At 38.1% G+C, this 20,440-nt stretch overlaps 3 protein-coding genes and 3 non-coding genes across 7 annotated transcripts; all 6 read left to right on the forward strand.

Moving 5' to 3' along the window:
- The first annotated feature begins 812 nt into the window (after window positions 1-812).
- LOC111798289 (pyrophosphate-energized vacuolar membrane proton pump 1) lies at window positions 813-8,488 on the forward strand. Of its 2 annotated transcripts, none has more exons than XM_087125773.1 (8): window positions 813-1,167; window positions 2,667-3,241; window positions 4,258-4,637; window positions 4,720-4,806; window positions 6,029-6,299; window positions 6,429-6,839; window positions 6,945-7,004; window positions 8,107-8,488. In XM_087125773.1, the coding sequence occupies exons 1-8, from the start codon at window positions 939-941 to the stop codon at window positions 8,311-8,313; spliced, it is 2,220 nt and encodes a 739-aa protein (XP_086981899.1). In that variant the 5' UTR covers window positions 813-938; the 3' UTR covers window positions 8,314-8,488. The 2 variants fall into 2 exon arrangements, with proteins under 2 accessions (XP_086981899.1, XP_023537117.2); XM_023681349.2 differs by having other exon boundaries at window positions 814-1,167; window positions 6,029-6,359.
- A 2,766-nt stretch (window positions 8,489-11,254) lies between these two features.
- On the forward strand, window positions 11,255-14,654 carry CRT1A (calreticulin 1a). Its single transcript, XM_023682488.2, has 13 exons — window positions 11,255-11,418; window positions 12,162-12,269; window positions 12,391-12,583; window positions 12,701-12,959; window positions 13,048-13,104; window positions 13,188-13,235; window positions 13,317-13,403; window positions 13,491-13,548; window positions 13,634-13,701; window positions 13,799-13,942; window positions 14,029-14,058; window positions 14,146-14,250; window positions 14,349-14,654. Exons 1-13 carry the CDS (start codon window positions 11,319-11,321, stop codon window positions 14,358-14,360), a joined length of 1,269 nt encoding a protein of 422 aa, XP_023538256.2. The 5' UTR covers window positions 11,255-11,318; the 3' UTR covers window positions 14,361-14,654.
- Window positions 14,655-15,875: 1,221 nt separating this feature from the next.
- Window positions 15,876-19,309, forward strand: LOC111799333 (small COPII coat GTPase SAR1A-like). The gene is made up of 3 exons (XM_023682857.2): window positions 15,876-16,164; window positions 16,449-16,580; window positions 18,804-19,309. The coding sequence occupies exons 1-3, from the start codon at window positions 16,036-16,038 to the stop codon at window positions 19,122-19,124; spliced, it is 582 nt and encodes a 193-aa protein (XP_023538625.1). The 5' UTR covers window positions 15,876-16,035; the 3' UTR covers window positions 19,125-19,309.
- Window positions 17,076-17,197, forward strand: LOC111799365 (small nucleolar RNA snoR83). The gene has a single exon (XR_002815834.1). It is a non-coding gene; the product is annotated as a small nucleolar RNA snoR83 (small nucleolar RNA).
- LOC111799366 (small nucleolar RNA snoR83) lies at window positions 17,416-17,534 on the forward strand. Its single transcript, XR_002815835.1, has one exon. It is a non-coding gene; the product is annotated as a small nucleolar RNA snoR83 (small nucleolar RNA).
- Window positions 18,312-18,432, forward strand: LOC111799364 (small nucleolar RNA snoR83). Its single transcript, XR_002815833.1, has one exon. It is a non-coding gene; the product is annotated as a small nucleolar RNA snoR83 (small nucleolar RNA).
- Window positions 19,310-20,440: the final 1,131 nt, after the last annotated feature.

The following is a 20,440-nucleotide window of genomic DNA, read 5'->3' on the forward strand; positions in this document are numbered from 1 at the left end:
TTACCCCACGGAGTGAGACTCGTGGAGATCCACTCTGAATGAAATGGAAATCCTTGATTAAATAGATGTCTATTTGCCCTACGGAGTCGAGACTCATGGAGACCCACCCCGAATGAAGTGGGATCCTCGATTAAATGGATGTCTATTTACCCCACTGAGTCGAGACTCGTGGAGACTCACCCCTAATGAAGTGGGAATCTCCGATTAAATGGATGTCAATTTGCCCTACAGAGTCAAGACTCATGGAGACCTACCCCGAATGAAGTGAGAATCCCCGATTAAATAGAGAATGAAGGAGGAAGTAGGGAGAGATTTCTCTCTATTAGATAAACATGGTCAGAGACGAAGATTATATTCCCATCCCACACCGTCCTCCCTTCTTTCTAATACATATTATAACAAACCAATTCTTTTTCTTCATCTTATAATTACATTTTCATGACTTTCCTGCCCCACCCCGTTTCCGTTTTATTTTAGTTAATAAGCCCAAAGTCGGAAAACCGAGAATCAAAAGGGTTTCTTATAATATTTAAGGCTCCAACACTACGATTATAACATTTAAGGTAAAACTAAGTCGAAACATTTTTTTGTACGTGAAAGGCGTCGTTTTAATAGGGACGAAGAAGGCTTCCCTGACCCCGCTCTGTCCTGTGAACATCTCTTTCCATCCAATTTCTAGCCATCTCTAACGTCATAGATCCAAATCTAGAAAAAAAAACTTTGCAACGAAGCAACCATGTTAACTCCGTTTGAATTCCAACCTTTTTTTTCTAAGTCAATACAATAAGGTTAGCGCAACAAGTAACCAAACCAAACCGCCTCTTCCATAGATATAATTCCAGTCAAACCATTAATATTACTTAAGAGTTACATTCCACAGAAGCCGATCAGCCAAAGTGTTGTGCACATCAAGGCCTGAATTGGCTGTTGTTCTGAAAATGGTAGCTTTGAGTGAGGGTCTAATACAGGTGTTGATACCTGCAGCTGCCTTGCTTGGTATTGGATTTGCCTTTCTTCAATGGGTTTTGGTATCAAGGGTTAAGGTTTCTGGGTATGCTGATGATGAAAGCCAGGAGAACAATTTGATTGAATCTGGACAGGAGGAAGGTTTCGAGGATTTTGAGGTTGTCGCCAAGTGCGCTGAAATCCAGAAGGCTATTTCTGTTGGTGAGTCTCTTTGCTTTTCTTTCAATTTTTGAAAGTTTTGTTCATATTGAGTGTGATGCACGAGTAAATGAGGGAGACGTGAATGAACCGAGACCACATTTGAATGAGAGCGATCTTGAGGATAGGATTACTACCTATTGTAACGACCCAGGCCTACCGCTAGCAGATATTGTCCTCTTTGGGCTTTCCCTCAAGTTTTTAAAACGCGTCTGCTAGGAAGAGGTTTCCACACCCTTGTAAAGGGTGTTTCGTTCTCCTCACCAACCAAATGTGGGATATCACAATCCACCCTCTTCATGGCCCAGCGTCCACGTTGGCACTCATTCCTTTCTTCAATCGATGTGGGACCACCACCAAATTCACCCCTCTTCGGGGCCTAGCGTCCTTACTAGCACACCGCCTCATGACTGCCACCTTCGGGGAACAGCCTCCTCGCTGGCACATCGTCCAGTGTCTGGCTCTAATACCAACTGTAACGGCCCAGGCCCACCGTTAGCAAATATTGTCCTCTTTGGGCTTTCTCTTTCGGGCTTCCCCTCAAGGCTTTAAAACGTGTCTGCTAGAGAAAGGTTTTCACACCTTTATAAAGGGTGTTTCGTTCTCCTCTCCAACCAAATGTGGGATATCACAATCCACCCCTTCATGGCTCAGCGTCCTTGCTGGCACTAGTTCCTTTCTTCAATTGATGTGGGACCACCACCAAATCCGCCCCCTTTCGAGACCCAGTGTCCTTATTGGTACACCACCTCGTGTCTACCACCTTCAAGGAACAGCCTCCTCACCAGCATACCGTCCGGTGTCTGGCTCTGATACCAACTATAACGACTCAGGCCCACCATTAGTAGATATTGTCCTTTTTGGGCTTTCCCTTTTGGGCTTCCCCTCAAGACTTTAAAACGCGTCTGCTAGGGAAAAGTTTTCACACCCTTATAAAGGGTGTTTTATTCTCCTCTCCAACCAAACGTGGGATATCACACCTATACCAAAGGTGCACTATCCTTTTCGGTGGCTTAATCATAAGAACTCCATACTTAAACGTGCTTTGCTTGGAGCAGGGGAACTCCTAAGAATTTTCTTGGGATGCATGTGAGTGAGGATAAAATATGCCGAAAGGACTCGTGTTGGTCTGTAGGGATAACCTTCACTCTTAGAAGCAATGAGTAAGTAACCTAACCATGTTGCAGAGGAATACCAGGGCCATTAGGTGCCGAATCCTGGGCTAGATCGTTACATCAACTGTCATTAAAAATTCCAACTCCGGCTGTACATAGCTAAAGTCATCGATATAAACCTTTAGCCAATATTTCTCATTGCATTTTCGCTCTCCTGTTCTTTGTGTTCATCTAGATCGAGTGTGTGCATTGTTGTGTGATCCTAACAGATACAACAGGGCACGATTACAGTGATAGTTATTTTTTGAGAATCTAGGACGGGGACACGACAAGGAATGAGTTTGATGTCTTTCATGTTGATATTAATTATTTGTTCATTGCTTTCAGGAGCAACCTCATTTTTATTCACCCAGTACAAGTACCTTGTTGTGTTCATGGGAGCATTTGGAGCCATTATTTTTCTGTTCCTTGGCTCAGTCAAGAGCTTCAGCACCAAAAGTGAACCTTGCACATACAACAAGGGACAGATGTGTAAACCAGCTCTAGCCAATGCCATCTTCAGCACAATTGCCTTCTTCCTAGGTGCTCTCACCTCGGTTCTATCCGGTTTCCTTGGAATGAAGATAGCAACTTATGCAAACGCTCGAACGAGCCTAGAAGCACGAAAAGGCATCGGAAAAGCATTCACTATCGCCTTTCGTTCCGGTGCTGTCATGGGATTCCTTCTAGCTGCCAATGGCCTCCTTGTGTTATATGCCTCCATCAATTTGTTTAAGTTGTATTATGGCGATGATTGGGAAGGATTGTACGAGTCTATCACCGGGTACGGTCTTGGAGGTTCTTCAATGGCGTTGTTTGGACGAGTTGGGGGTGGCATATACACAAAAGCTGCTGATGTTGGAGCTGATCTTGTCGGGAAAATCGAAAAGAATATCCCGGAAGACGATCCACGAAATCCTGCTGTAATGTCTATATATTCTTCGTGCCATTATATTTTCTATAGTACTCTTTGAGCACTATGTGTTAGGAATCACGACCCTCCATAATGGTATGATATTGTCCACTTTGAGCATAAGCTCTCGTGGCTTTGCTTTTGTGGGACTCCTCTCCCAGCAATCCTCCCCTCGAACAAAGTACATTATAGAGCCTCTTCTGAGGCCTATGGAGTCCTCGAACAGCTTCCCCTTAATCGAGGCTCGACTCCTTCTCTGGAATCCTTGAACAAAGTACACCCTTTGTTCGACACTTGAGTCACTTTTGACTACACCTTCGAGGCTCACAACGTCTTTGTTCGACATTTGAGGATTCTATTCACATGGCTAAAGTTAAGGGCATGGCTCTGATACCATGTTAGGAATCACGACCCTCCACAATGGTATGATATCGTCCACTTTGAGCATAAGCTCTCGTGGCTTTGCTTTTGGGCTTCCCGAAAAGACCTCGTACCAATGGAGATGTATTCCTTACTTATAAACCCATGATCATTTCCCTAAATAGTCAATGTGGGACTCCCTCCCAACAATCTTCAAGAATCCTCCCCTCAAACAAAGTACACAATAGAGCCTCTCCTACGGGCCTATGGAGCCCTCGAACAGTGTCCCCTTAATCGGGGTTCGACTCCTTCTCTGGAGTCCTCGAACAAAGTACACTCTTTGTTCGACACTTGAGTCACTTTTGACTACACCTTCGAGGCTCACAACGTCTTTGTTCGACATTTGAGGATTCTATTGACATGGCTAAGTTAAGGGTATGACTCTGATACCATGTTAGGAATCACGACCCTCCACAATGGTATGATATCGTCCACTTTGAGCATAAGCTCTCGTGACTTTGCTTTTGGGCTTCCCGAAAAGACCTCATACCAATGGAGACGTATTCCTTACTTATAAACCCATGATCATTCTCTAAATTAGTCAATGTGTGACTCCCTCCCAACAATCCTCGACACTGTGATCATTCACTCCTATTTATTTTCCAGGTCATAGCTGACAATGTGGGTGACAATGTAGGAGATATAGCAGGAATGGGATCTGACTTATTTGGATCATATGCAGAATCAACCTGTGCTGCACTTTTCGTGGCGTCGATATCGTCGTTCGGCTTCACACATAACTATGCAGCCATGTCCTACCCTCTACTTATAAGCTCAATGGGCATTGTGATTTGCTTAATAACTACACTTTTTGCAACCGATCTCATTGAGGTTAAGAAAGTAAGTGAAATCGAACCGTCGTTAAAACGACAACTTCTCATCTCCACCGTGCTGATGACAGCCGGAGCAGCTCTGGTCAGCTTTGTCGCTTTACCTTTGAGATTCACGCTCTATGATTTTGGCAACGACAAGGTCGTTAAGAACTGGTACGAGATTTTCGATCACGAGAATTTGTTTTGTCCCATGAATGTTAGTCTTTATGCTGACTATGGTTACATCCAAATACAGGCACCTTTTCTTCTGTGTTGTGACAGGATTATGGGCAGGACTTGTTATTGGATATACAACTGAGTATTACACTAGCAATGCTTACAGGTGAAATATCAGTTCTTGATGCTTAAACGAGCCGTTATTTATCGACTCGTGCATTTGAGTTTTACGGTACTCGACATGGTATTAGAATTGTAACATCTCAAGCTCACCGCTAGCAGATATTGTCCTCTTTGGGTTCTCCCTTTCGAGCTTTCCCTCAAGGTTTTTAAAACGTGTTTGCTAGGGAGAGGTTTCCACACCCTTATAAATAATGCTTCGTTCCTCTCTCCAACCGATGTGGGATCTCACAATCCACCCCCCTTCGAGGCTTAACGTCCTCGCTGTCACACCTCCCGGTGTTTGGCTCTGATACCATTTGTAACAGCTCAAGCCCACCGCTAGCAGATATTGTCCTCTTTGGCTTTTCTTTTCGGGCTTTCCCTCAAGGTTTTGAAAATGGGAGAGGTTTCCACACCCTTATAAAGAATGCTTAGTTCCCCCCTCCAACCGATGTGGGATCTCACAATTCACCTCCCTTCGAGGCCCAGCGTCCTCGCTGGCATACCGCCCGGTGTCTGGCTCTGATACCATTTGTAAGAGCTCAAACTCACCACTAGCAGATATTGTCCTCTTTGGGCTTTCCCTTTCGGGCTCCCTCAAGGTTTTTAAAATGCGTCTGTTAGGGAGAGGTTTCCACACCCATATTTGTTTGGTTCCCCTCTCCAACAGATTTGGGATATCATAATTCACCCTCCTTCGAGGCCCAGCGTTCTTGTTGCGCTCGATGTTTGGCTCTGATACCATTTGTAACAGCCAAAACCCACCGCTAGCAGATATTGTCCTCTTTGGGCTTTCTCTCAAGGTTTTTAAAACGTGAGCAGAGGTTTCCACACCCTAATAAAGAATGTTTCGTTACCGTCTCCGACCGATGTGGGATCTCACAACCCACCCCCCTTTGAGGCCCAACGTCTTCATTGGCACATCGCCCGATGTCTGGCACTGATACCATTTGTTACCGCTCAAGTCCACCGCTTGCAGATATTGTTCTCTTTGGACTTTCTCTCAAGGTTTTTAAAACGCGTCTGCTAGGGAGAGGTTTCCATACCCTTATAAAAAATGTTTCGTTCCCCTCTCCAACCGATGTGAGATCTCACAAGAATAGTAGATCCCGAATCCACGCATGTTGATTCTCGTGATCATTTTCGAGCTAACCTCGTAAACTTTTTGGTATAGTTTAGCAATATATTCTTTGAAATGAATCTGATATGAAATCTGATGTGTGCAGTCCAGTACAGGATGTGGCTGATTCTTGTAGAACAGGAGCTGCAACAAATGTAATATTCGGATTAGCTCTTGGATACAAATCCGTCATCGTTCCCATATTTTCGATCGCCTTATCGATTTACGTGAGCTTCCGCTTGGCAGCCATGTACGGTATCGCAATGGCTGCTTTGGGAATGCTTAGCACCATTGCCACTGGTCTAGCCATTGATGCTTATGGACCTATAAGTGACAATGCAGGTGGAATAGCTGAAATGGCTGGAATGAGCCACGAGGTTCGTGAGAGAACGGATGCTTTAGATGCTGCAGGCAACACGACCGCAGCCATAGGAAAGGTGCACGTTTTGTTTTCGTTCATTTTTCTCAATGAAAGCTCGGTTTCTTATATATATATGTTATGTCAGGGCTTTGCCATTGGATCAGCTGCTCTTGTTTCCCTCGCCTTGTTCGGCGCCTTTGTGAGCCGAGCAGGCATCGAAACCGTTAATGTTATGAACCCGAAAGTCTTCATTGGATTGATAGTAGGTGCAATGCTTCCATATTGGTTTTCAGCCATGACAATGAAGAGCGTTGGCAGCGCAGCGTTGAAGATGGTTGAGGAAGTTCGACGACAATTCAACTCGATCCCGGGGCTGATGGAAGGCAGGACAAAGCCAGACTATGCAAATTGTGTCAAGATATCGACCGATGCGTCGCTTCGAGAGATGATCCCTCCGGGTGCTTTGGTTTTGGTTACACCACTCATTGCTGGAACATTCTTTGGTGTTGAGACTCTTGCTGGTCTTCTGGCTGGTTCCCTTGTCTCTGGCGTGCAGGTAGCTCTGAATTATAGAACCTTTGCTTGAAAAACAAGCCTTGTTGGTGGCATTCATTATGAGCTTTACTATAAGTGAGTGGCTAAAGTTGTCTCTTTTTGTTAGGTTGCTATCTCTGCTTCAAACACTGGTGGGGCTTGGGATAATGCAAAAAAGTACATTGAGGTAAGCTAAATTAGATTCACTTCGAACGGGTTTGTGAGCGTTTTTTCGATGTCCTAATCCGATTTTGACCCGGGTGCCAAAATTTTCGTATCTTTAAAAAGAAGAGCCATTTTCAATAAGTTTTAAGTAAAAGTCGTGTTTGAGAAAACTACTAGAAACGGTATGTGAGATCCCATATCGGTTGGAGAAGGAATTGAAACATTCGGGCCAAAGTGGACAATATCCGTTAGTGGTGGGCTTGGGCTGTTATAAATGCTATTAGAGTCAGACACTAGGCGGTGTGTCTGGGAGGACGTTGGGCCCTGAAGGGGGGGTGGATTGTGAGATCCCACATTGGTTGGAGAGAGAAACAAAACATTCCTTATAAGGGTGTGAAAAACTCTCCCTAATAGACAATGTTTTATAACCGTGAGGCTGATGGCGATATGTAACGGGTCAAAGCGGACAATATCTACTAGCGATGGGCTTGGATTGTTATAAATGATATCAGAGCCAAACACCAGCCGGTATGCTAGTGGGGACGCTAGGCCCCCAAGAGGGTTGGATTGTGAGATCCCACATCGGTTGGATAGGGGAATAAAGCATTCCTTAGAAGGATGTGGAAACCTCTCCTTAACAGACGCGTTTTAAAACTGTGAAGCTGATGACGATATGTAACAAGCCAAAGTGGACAATATCTGCTAGCGGTGGGCTTTGACTGTTACAAACGGTATCAGAGCCATACACTGGGCGGTGTGCCAGCGAGGACGCTAGCCCCTAAGGGGGGTGGATTGTGGAATCCCACATCGGTTGGAGAGGGGAATAAAGCATTTCTTATAAGTATGTAGAAACATCTCCCTAACAAACACGTTTTAAAATCGTGAGGCTGACGATGATACGTAACGGGCCAAAGTGGACAATATCTGTCAGCGGTGGGCTTGGGCTGTTACATAATAACAAGCTTTAGGGAGCAGGTTTAGAAGACGTGTAAAAATTAAGATAATCAGTGTTCAAAAGTCAAACGCTCTTTAAAAAACTAATAAAAGAGTCGAGCACTACATCGAGCATGCTTTTTGTAGAGTCAACGGGTACACTTATAGCGGTTTCGATCGATAAAATGCAGGCGGGAGCAAGTGAACATGCTAAAGCCCTTGGTCCCAAAGGGTCAGAGGCTCACAAGGCAGCTGTGATAGGTGACACAGTTGGGGACCCTCTCAAGGACACTTCTGGTCCCTCACTTAATATTCTCATCAAGCTCATGGCTGTTGAGGCTTTGGTTTTTGCCCCATTCTTTGCTGCACATGGTGGCCTCATCTTCAAGCATATATAACAAACTAAAATAATGTAAATCCCGTACCCGTTAAAATATCATTTTGGTCCTTCAACTTTTAGATTTTTTTCATTTTAGTCCTTATACTTTCGATAAATTTTAAAATGAATCTCTTCTGTTGCCTTGTGATTAGCTTTTCCATCGTTAAAATATCATTTTGGTCCTTATACTTTCAGATTTGTTTCGTTTTAGTCCTTATACTTTCGATAAATTTTAAAATGAATCTCTTCTGTTGGCTTGTGATTAACTTTTCCGTCGTTCAAATAACATTTTGGTCCTTATACTTTCAGATTTGTTTCGTTTTAGTCCTTATACTTTCGATAAATTTTAAAATGAATCTCTTCTGTTGACTTGTGATTAACTTTTCCGTCGTTAAAATAACATTTTGGTCCTTATGCTTTCAGATTTGTTTCATTTTAGTCCTTATACTTTCGATAAATTTTAAAATGAATCCCTTCCGTTAGCTTGTGATTAACTTTTCCATCGTTAAAATATTATTTTAGTCCTCATACTTTTAGACTTGTTTCATTTTAGTCCTTACACTTTTGATAAATTTTAAAATTAATCTCTTATCTTCGCTTGTGATTAACTTTTCCAAAAATAATTTGGTCTCGGCCAAGTCTTCTAAAAGTATTTTTTAAATTTATTTATTAAATGTAGTATCAACGAACGTAGCTCGGTGGTCAAAATTTTTCACCATACATTTGGTGTACTAAACAAAACACGAACGCAAGTTCAACATGTTAAAACATCTTTGCCCCGGTAAAAACTTGTAAGCTAATGTTACAATATCATTTTGGTCATTGTAGTAGGTTTTATTTAATTTTTAGTCCCTGTACTTTCAAATATCGAAATTTAGCCCCTATACTTCCAATAATTTTTAATATTAATTTTTTTTATCAAATTCAACACTATAATAATAATAATAATTTCAAGAGAAAATGCACCAAGTTAATAGATTTTTAAAATTAACGACTAATTTTAATATTTATTTTACCTATGAGATCTAAATTTAGACATTTTAAAAATGGAAAACTAAAATAAAATTAATTTAAAGTATAAAAAAAAAAAACAAAATAATATTTTAATTATACATTTCCCAAAAAAAATATATTTAAGTATTTATAGAGAGAGAAAATGTAGATTGCCTTCCAATTTAAGCTTCCAGAAGATCCAAAGGGATATGAATGAATGCCAACAAACTAATAGCTATTTATAAACAACATTTAATCCTTTCTTATCCATTATTAAATATACATTTTTGTTTACGATATAATTATTTTTATTAAAATAAAAAATTTGAATAAATGACGTAAAGAACCCGAACCAATCCAACTCAACAAAATGTATGGTTGGGTTGGGTTAGGTTCATTATTTAATAAGGGTTGTTTCATTATTTAGAACACTCCTATTATCCTTCAGTCTAATGCACTGCGTTTCAAGCAACCTTTTACTCGAGGGGGTGCTCGGGGTCCAGTGGATATGCTTATTCTGGTGTTTATCGGTGGTGGTATACAATCGGTTTACGTACTAATGGAGATGTCTATACAAGATTCGATGTTTTTGTCTAAGTTCAAGGAACTCATTTCGAATAGTTCTAACAAATGATGGAATGAGTTCCTTCCACTCGAACAAACCATTTAATCCAAGTCACTATTCAATGAACCTGCGATCACTCACTATTCAATGAACATGCGATCACTTGGCTAGAATCACATGATTCATCGTAACACTAGTGTGAATTTTTAACCTAATCGTAACACTAGTGTGAATTTTTAACCTAATCGTAACACTAGTGTGAATTTTTAACCTAATCGTAACACTAGTGTGAATTTTTAACCTAATCGTAACACTAGTGTGAATTTTTAACCTAATCGTAACACTAGTGTGAATTTTTAACCTAATCGTAACACTAGTGTGAATTTTTAACCTAATCGTAACACTAGTGAGTGAATTTTTAACCTAATCGTAACACTAGTGAGTGAATTTTTAACCTAATCGTAACACTAGTGAGTGAATTTTTAACCTAATCGTAACACTAATGTGAATTTTTAACCTAATCGTAACATTAATATTGAATTTTTAATCTAATCGTAACATTAATATTGAATTTTTAATCTAATCGTAACGGTTTATATCATTAATTAATTTTTTTTCCTTTATTAAAAACCATATATTTTATTTGTTTAGTTTTTCAATTTCTCAAAAATTTTACTGGGACAAATCTGGGGCAATATCTGCCAGCGATGGGCTTGAGTGGTTACTAATGATAGGTGGTGTGTTAGTTGGAGAGACAAACTAAGCATTCTTTGCAAGAGTGTATAAATTTTTAAGCTACGAGCAAACATTATATATAATTGGCCAATCCAGACTATATCTGTTGTCAGCAGTGAACTTAGATGGAGACGGTTACTACTACTAGCAAAAATAGTAAAAACAATTTAAAAATATATAAAAATAAGAGAAAAAATAGCCATTTATCTCTCTCTTTGAAATTAATTAAACAAGCCACTTCCAAAAATAACTTATTCAAAACGGCATTTTATTTTGTCCTCTGGATAATTCCATCGAAAAAAAATTACAAATTCAAATATAGAAAATTCAGAGCTGGAATCCACTACATCACCACTACGCACTTTCTTTATACACACCCAATAACATACCTCCACGTGTTATTTCTGCAACCATTTACCAGGTCATGTAGATTAATCCAATGAAATTAATTCCGATTCTACACACGTGTAGCTTCCAATAGAAACCCCAAGAACTCGTGTAGTTTCCAATAAAAACACGCCACGTGTCACAAATGTATATTCGGCAGCTTTTTATTGGTGATTATTACCACGTCGGAAAATATTTTTGTTTTAATTTATTTCCACGATCCACTGAGAATTTATGACGTCGACCCCCTATATAGTGCCCTCTGATTTCCATTTCATTCTCCAACTTCGCAATTCCGTTTCTCTTTTGACTCTCTCTCTCTCAGTAAGCTTTGAACCTTAGCCATGGCGTTTAGGGTTCGAAACCCTAATTTACTTTCCTTGATCCTTCTATCTCTCGTTGCCATCGCTTCGGCAAAGGTGTTTTTCGAGGAGCGCTTTGATGGTATGGTTTCATTCTCTTTCTCCTCGTTGTTTTGTAGCATTTCCAGATCCACTTTTTGGCTCCTTAATTTACGTGCATTTTTAGATGATGATTTATAACGTCTGTTTATACTTTTCATAATGAATTTGTTTGATTGTGGTGGATCGATTGTTTTGTTTGATCTGTTACTAGTCTAAATGTGAGTGTGTGAAATTTGATTTTCAGGTCACAATGTGCTTATTAAGCGTAGATCCGTTTCATTTTTATGTGCTTATTTGATTTAGAATCATGAAATGTTTTGATTATTATTATTATTATTGAAATACGTTGAAAATGTTGGTGCTCTTTGATGAAGGCTTTTGATGTATTGAAATGAATTACATTATAATGCACTAGCCTGCACAATGATCTTAAACGAATACTGCTGGATCTTGAGACGATACTGTTATTTCCTTTGGTCATGGTCTAACATCGATATAAATTGCTTTAATCATCAGTCTCTTGTGTATACGATACTGTTAATTCCTTTAAGATACTGTTATTTCCATTGGTCTTCTGGACGTTAACTTTTTGTTATGGTATAAAATCGATATCAAATGCTTTGACGATCAGTCTCTTGTATATTTCCAATGGTTTGGATTATGAATCTTGTTTAGAACTTGATATCTCTAACTATCTTGCGTTATGTTCTTAATACTGAAGCATCTGTTACTATTTTGTTTTGTTTGATTTCGAATTCTGACTGTTTGTTGGTAATATTGAAGATGGATGGGAGAATAGATGGGTTAAATCTGAGTGGAAAAAAGACGAAAGTTTAGCTGGAGAATGGAACTACACCTCCGGAAAATGGCACGGAGATGCTAATGACAAAGGTGAATCTCTTATTAATTTCCTTGTTGAACATTAGTGTGAATTTACCTTGTTAATGAGACTTTGCCGTATGTGGTTTCAAGCAATATTAGTTTATTTTCTATTATTCCTTTGATGTCCTAGGTATCCAAACTAGCGAAGACTACAGATTCTACGCTATTTCAGCCGAGTTCCCTGAATTCAGCAACAAAAATAACATTCTTGTTTTCCAATTTTCCGTCAAGCACGAACAGAAACTTGATTGTGGTGGTGGTTACATGAAGTTACTCAGTGGTGATGTTGACCAGAAGAAATTCGGTGGTGAAACTCCGTACAGGTCAACACTCAACCCCGTGAAGTGTCAATTTTATTTCATTTGTATTTTTAGTTATTTATGGCAGATAGTTTATTGTATTGACATTCTTTTCGATTATGCGCTTCTCGTTGCCTGCAGCATCATGTTTGGCCCAGATATCTGTGGCTACAGTACCAAAAAAGTGCACGCTATCCTTAACTATAACGACACTAATCACTTGATCAAGAAGGAAGTTCCCTGTGAGACTGACCAACTCACTCATGTTTACACTTTCATCATTCGTCCTGATGCAACTTACAGCATCCTCATCGATAACGTCGAGAAGCAAACTGGTAGTTTGTACAGTGATTGGAGCCTCCTCCCATCAAAGAAGATCAAGGATCCCGAAGCTAAGAAGGTAAGTTCTTTAAACAAGGATGCCATTTACGTACGATGCTCGAGGTTATGAATTTTTATTGATGTCTATGTATGATACTTACTTGCAGCCTGAGGATTGGGATGACAAAGAATACATTCCTGATCCAGAAGACAAGAAGCCAGAGGTAATGATCCCTATTTATCTTGATCCCCCATGGTATCCGAATTTGCAACATAGTTCTTAAATGTTACTTGTTTTGTGCAACAGGGGTATGATGACATCGCAAAGGAGATAACTGATCCTGAAGCCACTAAGGTAGCTATTGAATTTTTCCTTTCTTATCTGTCTTCTTTGAATAGAAACACTGTTACTAATGAATCGAGCTACTTGTTTCAGCCCCAAGATTGGGATGATGAGGAAGATGGTGAATGGGTGGCCCCAACCATTCCCAACCCCGATTACAAAGGCCCATGGGAGCCTAAGGTAGGTTGTCTCCGCTTGTCTGTGCTATTAATATCATATCCTTTATGTTTATTTTAAAATTTTAAATATTATTTTTCCTCTTTGCAGAAAATTAAGAACCCTAACTACAAGGGAAAATGGAAGGCACCAATGATTGACAACCCAGGTTGTTTTCTGTCAAATGTTTTTAAATCTCAGTTGCGTTTCAACGATCTCGAACTCGTAGTTGCTAATTCTTGAGCTCTTTGCAGACTTCAAGGATGACCCTGACCTCTACGTTTACCCCAAATTGAAATATGTTGGTATTGAGTTGTGGCAGGTATACCTTCTCTCTTTTCTTTTCAAACCATTTCTGCTTATATATATCCTTGTTATGAGTTCCTACATTGATAGCCCCCCAAATTATTGGATATCAGGTGAAATCCGGCACCTTGTTTGACAACGTCTTGATTACCGATGATCCGGAATACGCTAAGAAGGTTGCTGAAGAGACATGGGGCAAGAACAAGGAGGTCGAGAAAGCTGCATTCGATGAGGCGGAGAAGAAGAGAGAGGAGGAGGTAACTTCTGAATTCTTTTGCTGCTGCTGCTGATAAATCCTTTACGTGAAACATGTCATTAACTGTTGAATTTGTTCATTCCCCAGGAAGCCAAGAATGATCCAATTGACTCAGATGTAAGTATCATATGTCCTGAAAATCTCAGCTTCTTGAGATGATTCCTTCTTCGACATAATTTGAAATATATGCTTTTGTTCTATCAGGCCGAGGAAGAAGATGAAGACAAATCAGACGATGCAGACGACTCCGATGCCGAGTTAGATTCGGAGAAGGACGATGCAGCCGACGACAAGGAGGATGCCAAACATGTACGGTTTCATGGAACCATATTGAACAATAGAACGAACAGTTGCAGTATTTTTATCTAATCAGACAATGCTTATATATGAATTCAACTATTTTGCAGGATGAACTGTAAGGAGGAGGAGAACGTATGGAGAGTTGGGCTGCAGAAATTTTCCATATTCCCCCTTTGTTTTTGTTTTTGTTTTTATTTTTTTTTTTTAAATTTCTAGTCGTAGAAAACAACGAAGTCTTGATGCTTCAATGCATAAAGGACTAATTTGCTGCTTGAGTTTCAGTTTTTAAGTATGAGCGATTAGGAAGAGAAGAGAAGAATAGGACAATTGGATGAATCATGGGTTTCTGTGCTCTCTGAGTTCTCTTGTAAGAATTCAATTCATGAAATTGATTCATATTCTCTTTTTTTTTACCACAAATTTTTTACTTTTATATTGTTTCTTATCTGATTTATGTTGTTATTACTTAAATGAGAATTTGTTTATATTATAAAATTTTTGTTATTATATATTATTATATGAATAATTGAATAACGTAATATAAATTTATTAAAAAAATTATCACTAAAATATATATATTTAAATTAAAATAAATGTTTTTTTATTTTTATTAAAGCAATTATTAGAATTTCGAATATGAAATTGCTTTGTTCCGAAGCAAACTACAGGGAAGGAATACTGGATTCTCTTTTGGGTAGACCCTGAAAGGAGAAGGAAGACTATTGTAAGCGTCTATTATTGAATTCACCCGACTCAATAGTACCCCGTTTTTGGAACGTCCAGTGCCAAAGTCACTGAATGGGTAAGTCGTCAATCCCTAAAACGGACTATGTAATGTACTTTATCTGCTGGGTCTAGCTTACTGATATCAATCTAGAGTGTTCGTGTTTATTTATGGCATGAAACAACTCGAGGCATAGGTCTAGCTTATTGATACGTTCTCAAAAAGCCCCCTTGAATCCATTTGATTTCTTTTTTACCGACAAAAACTCATGCTTGAATATATATATATATATATATATATATATATATATTTTATATGAGATTTTTTTAATCTAAATTGATATCAGAAATATATACGTAGAGAAATAAATTAAAAAATAAATTGATTTTTTTTTAATTTCATTCATAAATTTTTAAAGATTAATAAAAAGTTTGATAATTATAAAATTAAAAATAAAATAGGCACAAATATATATAGTTTAAACTTTAAAACGTCTACTTTTATTTTTAATTATATATATATATATACATACGACTTTAAAATATTTACCTAAAATATCTCAATAAACTTTTGAACTCACCTTATTTATATATTAAATAATTATCAATAAAAAAACGGTAATAATTAATATAAAAAATAAAAAAAAATCAAAATATTTATTTTCTAAAATTAAAGATAAAAAAAGAATAAGTAAAATTCATTTGAAAAAAAAAAAAAAAAAAAAAAACAGATTATTTTCCTCCAAATTTAGCTATTTAATGACAAAAAATATGGGGCCTGTCTCCTCAATTGGGGAAAGGGAAATAGGCCCATTAAGCCCCCATGTGGGCCTGTCTAGGGCTCCATTTGGCTCGAAATGGCGGCCACAACAGGTCTCCTCTCTCACCTACTTACTACGTTAATAATACCAACGTTTCCCAACTGCATTGATTTGTAATATTCTAAATCCCTTCAAGGGCACAGTTGCTCTGGTTTTGAGGGATTTTAGGGCCTCGATCCGGTGGGTTTACGGTAAAAATTTGCTGCTTTTCGAGGTATTTTCTGGCTTGCATTCTGTCGGAATTCGGAAAATGTTTTTGGTCGATTGGTTCTATGGAGTTCTTGCGTCCCTTGGGTTGTGGCAAAAGGAGGCCAAGATCCTTTTCTTAGGGCTTGATAATGCTGGAAAGACGACCTTGCTTCATATGTTGAAAGATGAGGTGCATTTCTTTGTTAATTCACTTTTCTTAATCTGTGTACATGATTTAAAATTCATGAAATCCATTCGATGGAGAGATAGCAATGTTCCGCGTCTTGAGACTCTCGATTGTTCGTTGTTTTTAAATTAATTCAATTGATGTATGGATTCGTGCTTTAGAAAGCATCAAATACTTACTTTGCCTTCATTTCTCAACGTTTTCTTAAATCTGATTTGTTGATTAGATTTACTAGAATGTGAGGTTTTGACTTAGCGGCTAATATAAGAGTTGTTCTCATATTGCAGAGATTAGTTCAACACCAGCCGACTCAGCATCCAACTTCCGAAGAGTTGAGCATTGGCAAGATAAAGTTCAAGGCCTTTGACCTTGGAGGACATCAGATTGCTCGCCGAGTTTGGAAAGATTACTATGCTAAGGTATATTTGATTTGAAAGATCCCACATCATAGCTTTATTTTATTTGAGTTGCAAGTTTCAGTTGACCAAATAAATAATTTTCTGTGGAATCGCGGGTTGAATTTCTTGAGAAATGAAATTTTTGAACTCCTGCAATTTTTAAACTTAAAGCTGTGAAATGTGTTCAAACACTGAACAATTTCATCAGTTCCAAAATGTTTCCATGCCCTCATAATCATAGACAGAGCTTTTTATGTTTTTTCTGCTTTTAGTATTTAATTGTACATTTTTCTTGTTAGTCGAACTGTTTTTCGACGGTAAATTATACTTGCTGAATATTCATACATCATTTACCACATTTGAGACCTCAGGTACTAAGTTACACCATATTCTCTTCTTTGAGAAACACCTTTGCTTCCAAATTCTAGCTATGGTTTTCAACATACGTTGATTTCCTCTGCCGTTGCGGTTATTTGAAATTTGAACTTCATTTCCAAATGTTTTGCTGCCTTCATAATCCCAGACAAACTTTTTTTTGTATTTTTCTGATTCATGGGAGGCAGAAATTACATGGTTATTCGCTGATAGCATGTCTTCTTGTTGAAAAAGGTCTGCTTATAGTTCATAACCATACATTTTTATCATAATTCCTACCGTTCAAGTGATACTTACTAAAGTTTTCTACCCCATTTATGATTTACCATATTTGTGATCCCATTTCACTCCACTTCTGCCCTCTCTGTGGAGGAAAATTGGACACCTTTGATTCCAAATGGCAACTATGGTGTCAACATACGACGTTGTTATTTGAACTCTGTACAATCGCTCTGTGTTCAAATATTACCCTGCCTTCATAATCCCGGACTAACCTTCTTGTGTTTTTCTGATTCATGGGAGGCAAAAATCATGTGGTTATTCGCTGATAGCATATCTTCTATGTCAAAGGATCTGCTTTTAGTATATAACCATACATTTTTCTTGTCTTCAAAACTTTTATTAACTTTAAGTAACACCTACTAATATTTAATACGACATTTACGATATTTGAATCTGAAGTACCACTGTGTTACTGTATTGCCTTCTTCAAGGAGGAAGGATTGAAAACTTTGCTTCCAAATGTGTTAACTATGGTTTCAATGCGCTTGATTTAGTCTACCTTTGCTGTTATTTGAACCTTGAACCAACTGAGTGTTTTGAAAATGTTACCCTGCCTTCGTAAACCCGGACAAACCTCTTCGTGCTTTTTTTGACTCATGGGACGCAGAAATTATATGGTTATTCACTGATAGCATATCTTCTCCTTGAAAAGTGTCTGCTTTTAGTATATATCCACATATTTTTCTTGTCATCCAAACTATCCTTGGACTATAAATTGTACCTATTGGTATTTTGTAAGACATTTACCATATTTGTGATCCGATGTACTGAATTACCACATTGCCCTCTTCGAGAAAAGACTGAAAGCTTTGATTCCAAATATTAGCAAATTTAATATACATCCTGTTGTCTAACCCGTTGCAGTTATTCAAACACCGAACCCCATCTCAATGATTTCAAGACATTTCCCTGCCTTCATAATCCTATACAAACCTTTTTTGTGTTGTATTGCCTTCTTGTAGGAGGAAATTGAAAGTTTTGCGGTTTCAACATACAAGTATGTTAGCCTCTGCGATTTTTTTTTTTTTTTTTTTTTTTTTTTTTTTTATCTCTGAAGAAATCTCATTGTTTTAAAAATGTTTACCTGCCTTCATAATCCCAGACAAACTCTTTTTTGTGGTTTTCTGATTCATGGGAGGCAGATATTAATTGGTTATTCGCTGATAGCATATCTTCTCTCAGAAAGGATATGCTTCTAGTACATAACCACAAATTTTTCTCATCATTAATACCATTCATCAACTATGAACTATACCTACTGAAATTTTATATGACAATAACTTCTTTTGAGATCCCAAGTTCTTGATTATTATAATAGCTTATAGGAAGAGAAAAGTTGTTACCTTTGCTTTCTAGTACTACTATGGTTTTAACATGCATGTTGAATTCATCTACCTTTGTGCAACTGTACCTATAATATGTGGCCCTTCACATGTTTCAAAAGCATTTGTCTGCTGACCCTGTCTTATTTAGGACAAGTTCTCTGTTTTGAGCTGTTTAGTTGCTATTATATGATCTTATATGCTATTAGCCGAGTTCATTTAGTCTCGTGTGATGGTTCCTTATCATGTTGTCATTGTTGTGAAGGTGGATGCAGTAGTTTATCTGGTTGATGCATATGACAAGGAGAGATTTGCCGAGTCGAAAAAAGAGTTGGATGCCCTCCTCTCCGATGAAGCATTGGCGGACGTTCCGTTCCTGATTCTAGGTAACAAGATTGATATTCCATATGCTGCATCAGAAGACGAGTTACGGTACAACTTGGGGCTAACAAACTTCACGACTGGCAAGGGCAAGGTAACAATGTCTGACTCGAACGTTCGTCCTCTCGAGGTTTTCATGTGTAGCATTGTGAGAAAAATGGGTTATGGGGATGGTTTCAAATGGCTTTCTCAGTACATTAAGTAGTAGATTCTATTTTGTTTGTGCTGAGAAACAAATTATTTGTTCAACCTTTACTGTCTCACTGTTCTCTGTTGGTATGAATCTATTAGGGGTAAGATTTGTTATTACCTTTTTCATTCCCAATTGAAACTCCCACACCAAAATTTGATTATAAATGCTGTGTAGTGAACTGGCTACTCTATTCTTCATTGCTTCTCTCCCTTCACACTTATTGACACGTATCCTCCCTCTCGTACTAGAAGGTTATATACTGTGAGCTGTTGTTACTCTCTTGCTTGCTTACATAACGTCTCTTTCAACAATCTCTCTCTGCCCTCGTTTTCTAAAACCTTCTTAAACCAAGGTCAAAAGCTCGAGCATACGTCGCTTGGCTGTAGGCGACGTGAGAACGAATTGGTTTAGCTCACTTGTCGTTGGAAAGTGAGTGCTGCACAATCGCAAGTCCGCTGCCATCAATAGTGCGATTGTGACAAGTGGAACATCTTTATGATATGACCCGTATATTCTTTAAATCATATTTGGATCGTTTTGTAGTCGATTTGAGCTTAGTTCAAATGGTTAAGACATCTTTCTTGTGGTTCGGCTCTTTTTTTGTGAGTTTTGTTCTTTTTCTTTTCGGTATGTTTTTATATTCAATTCTTTTTTCTCGATGACATTTTGGTTTTGTTCTCGAAAAACAGATCATAAGAGGTTCGAATCCTCTCTGTTTTAGATGATGGAATAGGATTTGATTTTAGATATAATTAAACCAAAACAATTTTTATCCAAAATGTTATTTTATCTTCATATTCTAATTTTTTTTATTTCCATTTTATGCACATGGCAATTTGGCCCAATAAAAATAAGGAGAAAAAACATAATTTTGACTTTAAATTAATTTTAAACTAATAATTAGATTTAAAACTTCAAAAAATTAATATTTTTTCTTGATTTGAAAGCTTTTCAAATTTATGCTAATTTCTTAAAGTAAAAGAGTTAAATATTTCAAAATAAAATACCTGGTTAAATCTCGTATATAAATTGATTTTTTCTCCCAAATTGATGGTAATATTACCATTAATGTAACCGAAAAATATCCATCAACATAAGTATGATATGTTGAAAATATGATTTATAATGCCCTCTTGAACGATAACGGGATGTAGTTCAAAAGGTAGGCTCGCTTAACATTTGAGAGGTAAAGGAATTGATATCATATTTTTTAATTTTCACTATTACTGACGAGAGATATTTAAGTTTTAAAATGTAAGACTTGTGGAGATGTAACTCGGATGGTAGAGCGCTCGCTTAGCATGCGAGAGGTACGGATATCCCGCATC

This window comes from Cucurbita pepo, chromosome 7 (genome assembly GCF_057944985.1).
Source record: "Cucurbita pepo subsp. pepo isolate OVF chromosome 7, ASM5794498v1, whole genome shotgun sequence".
In the NCBI taxonomy this organism is placed as follows: domain Eukaryota; kingdom Viridiplantae; phylum Streptophyta; class Magnoliopsida; order Cucurbitales; family Cucurbitaceae; genus Cucurbita; species Cucurbita pepo.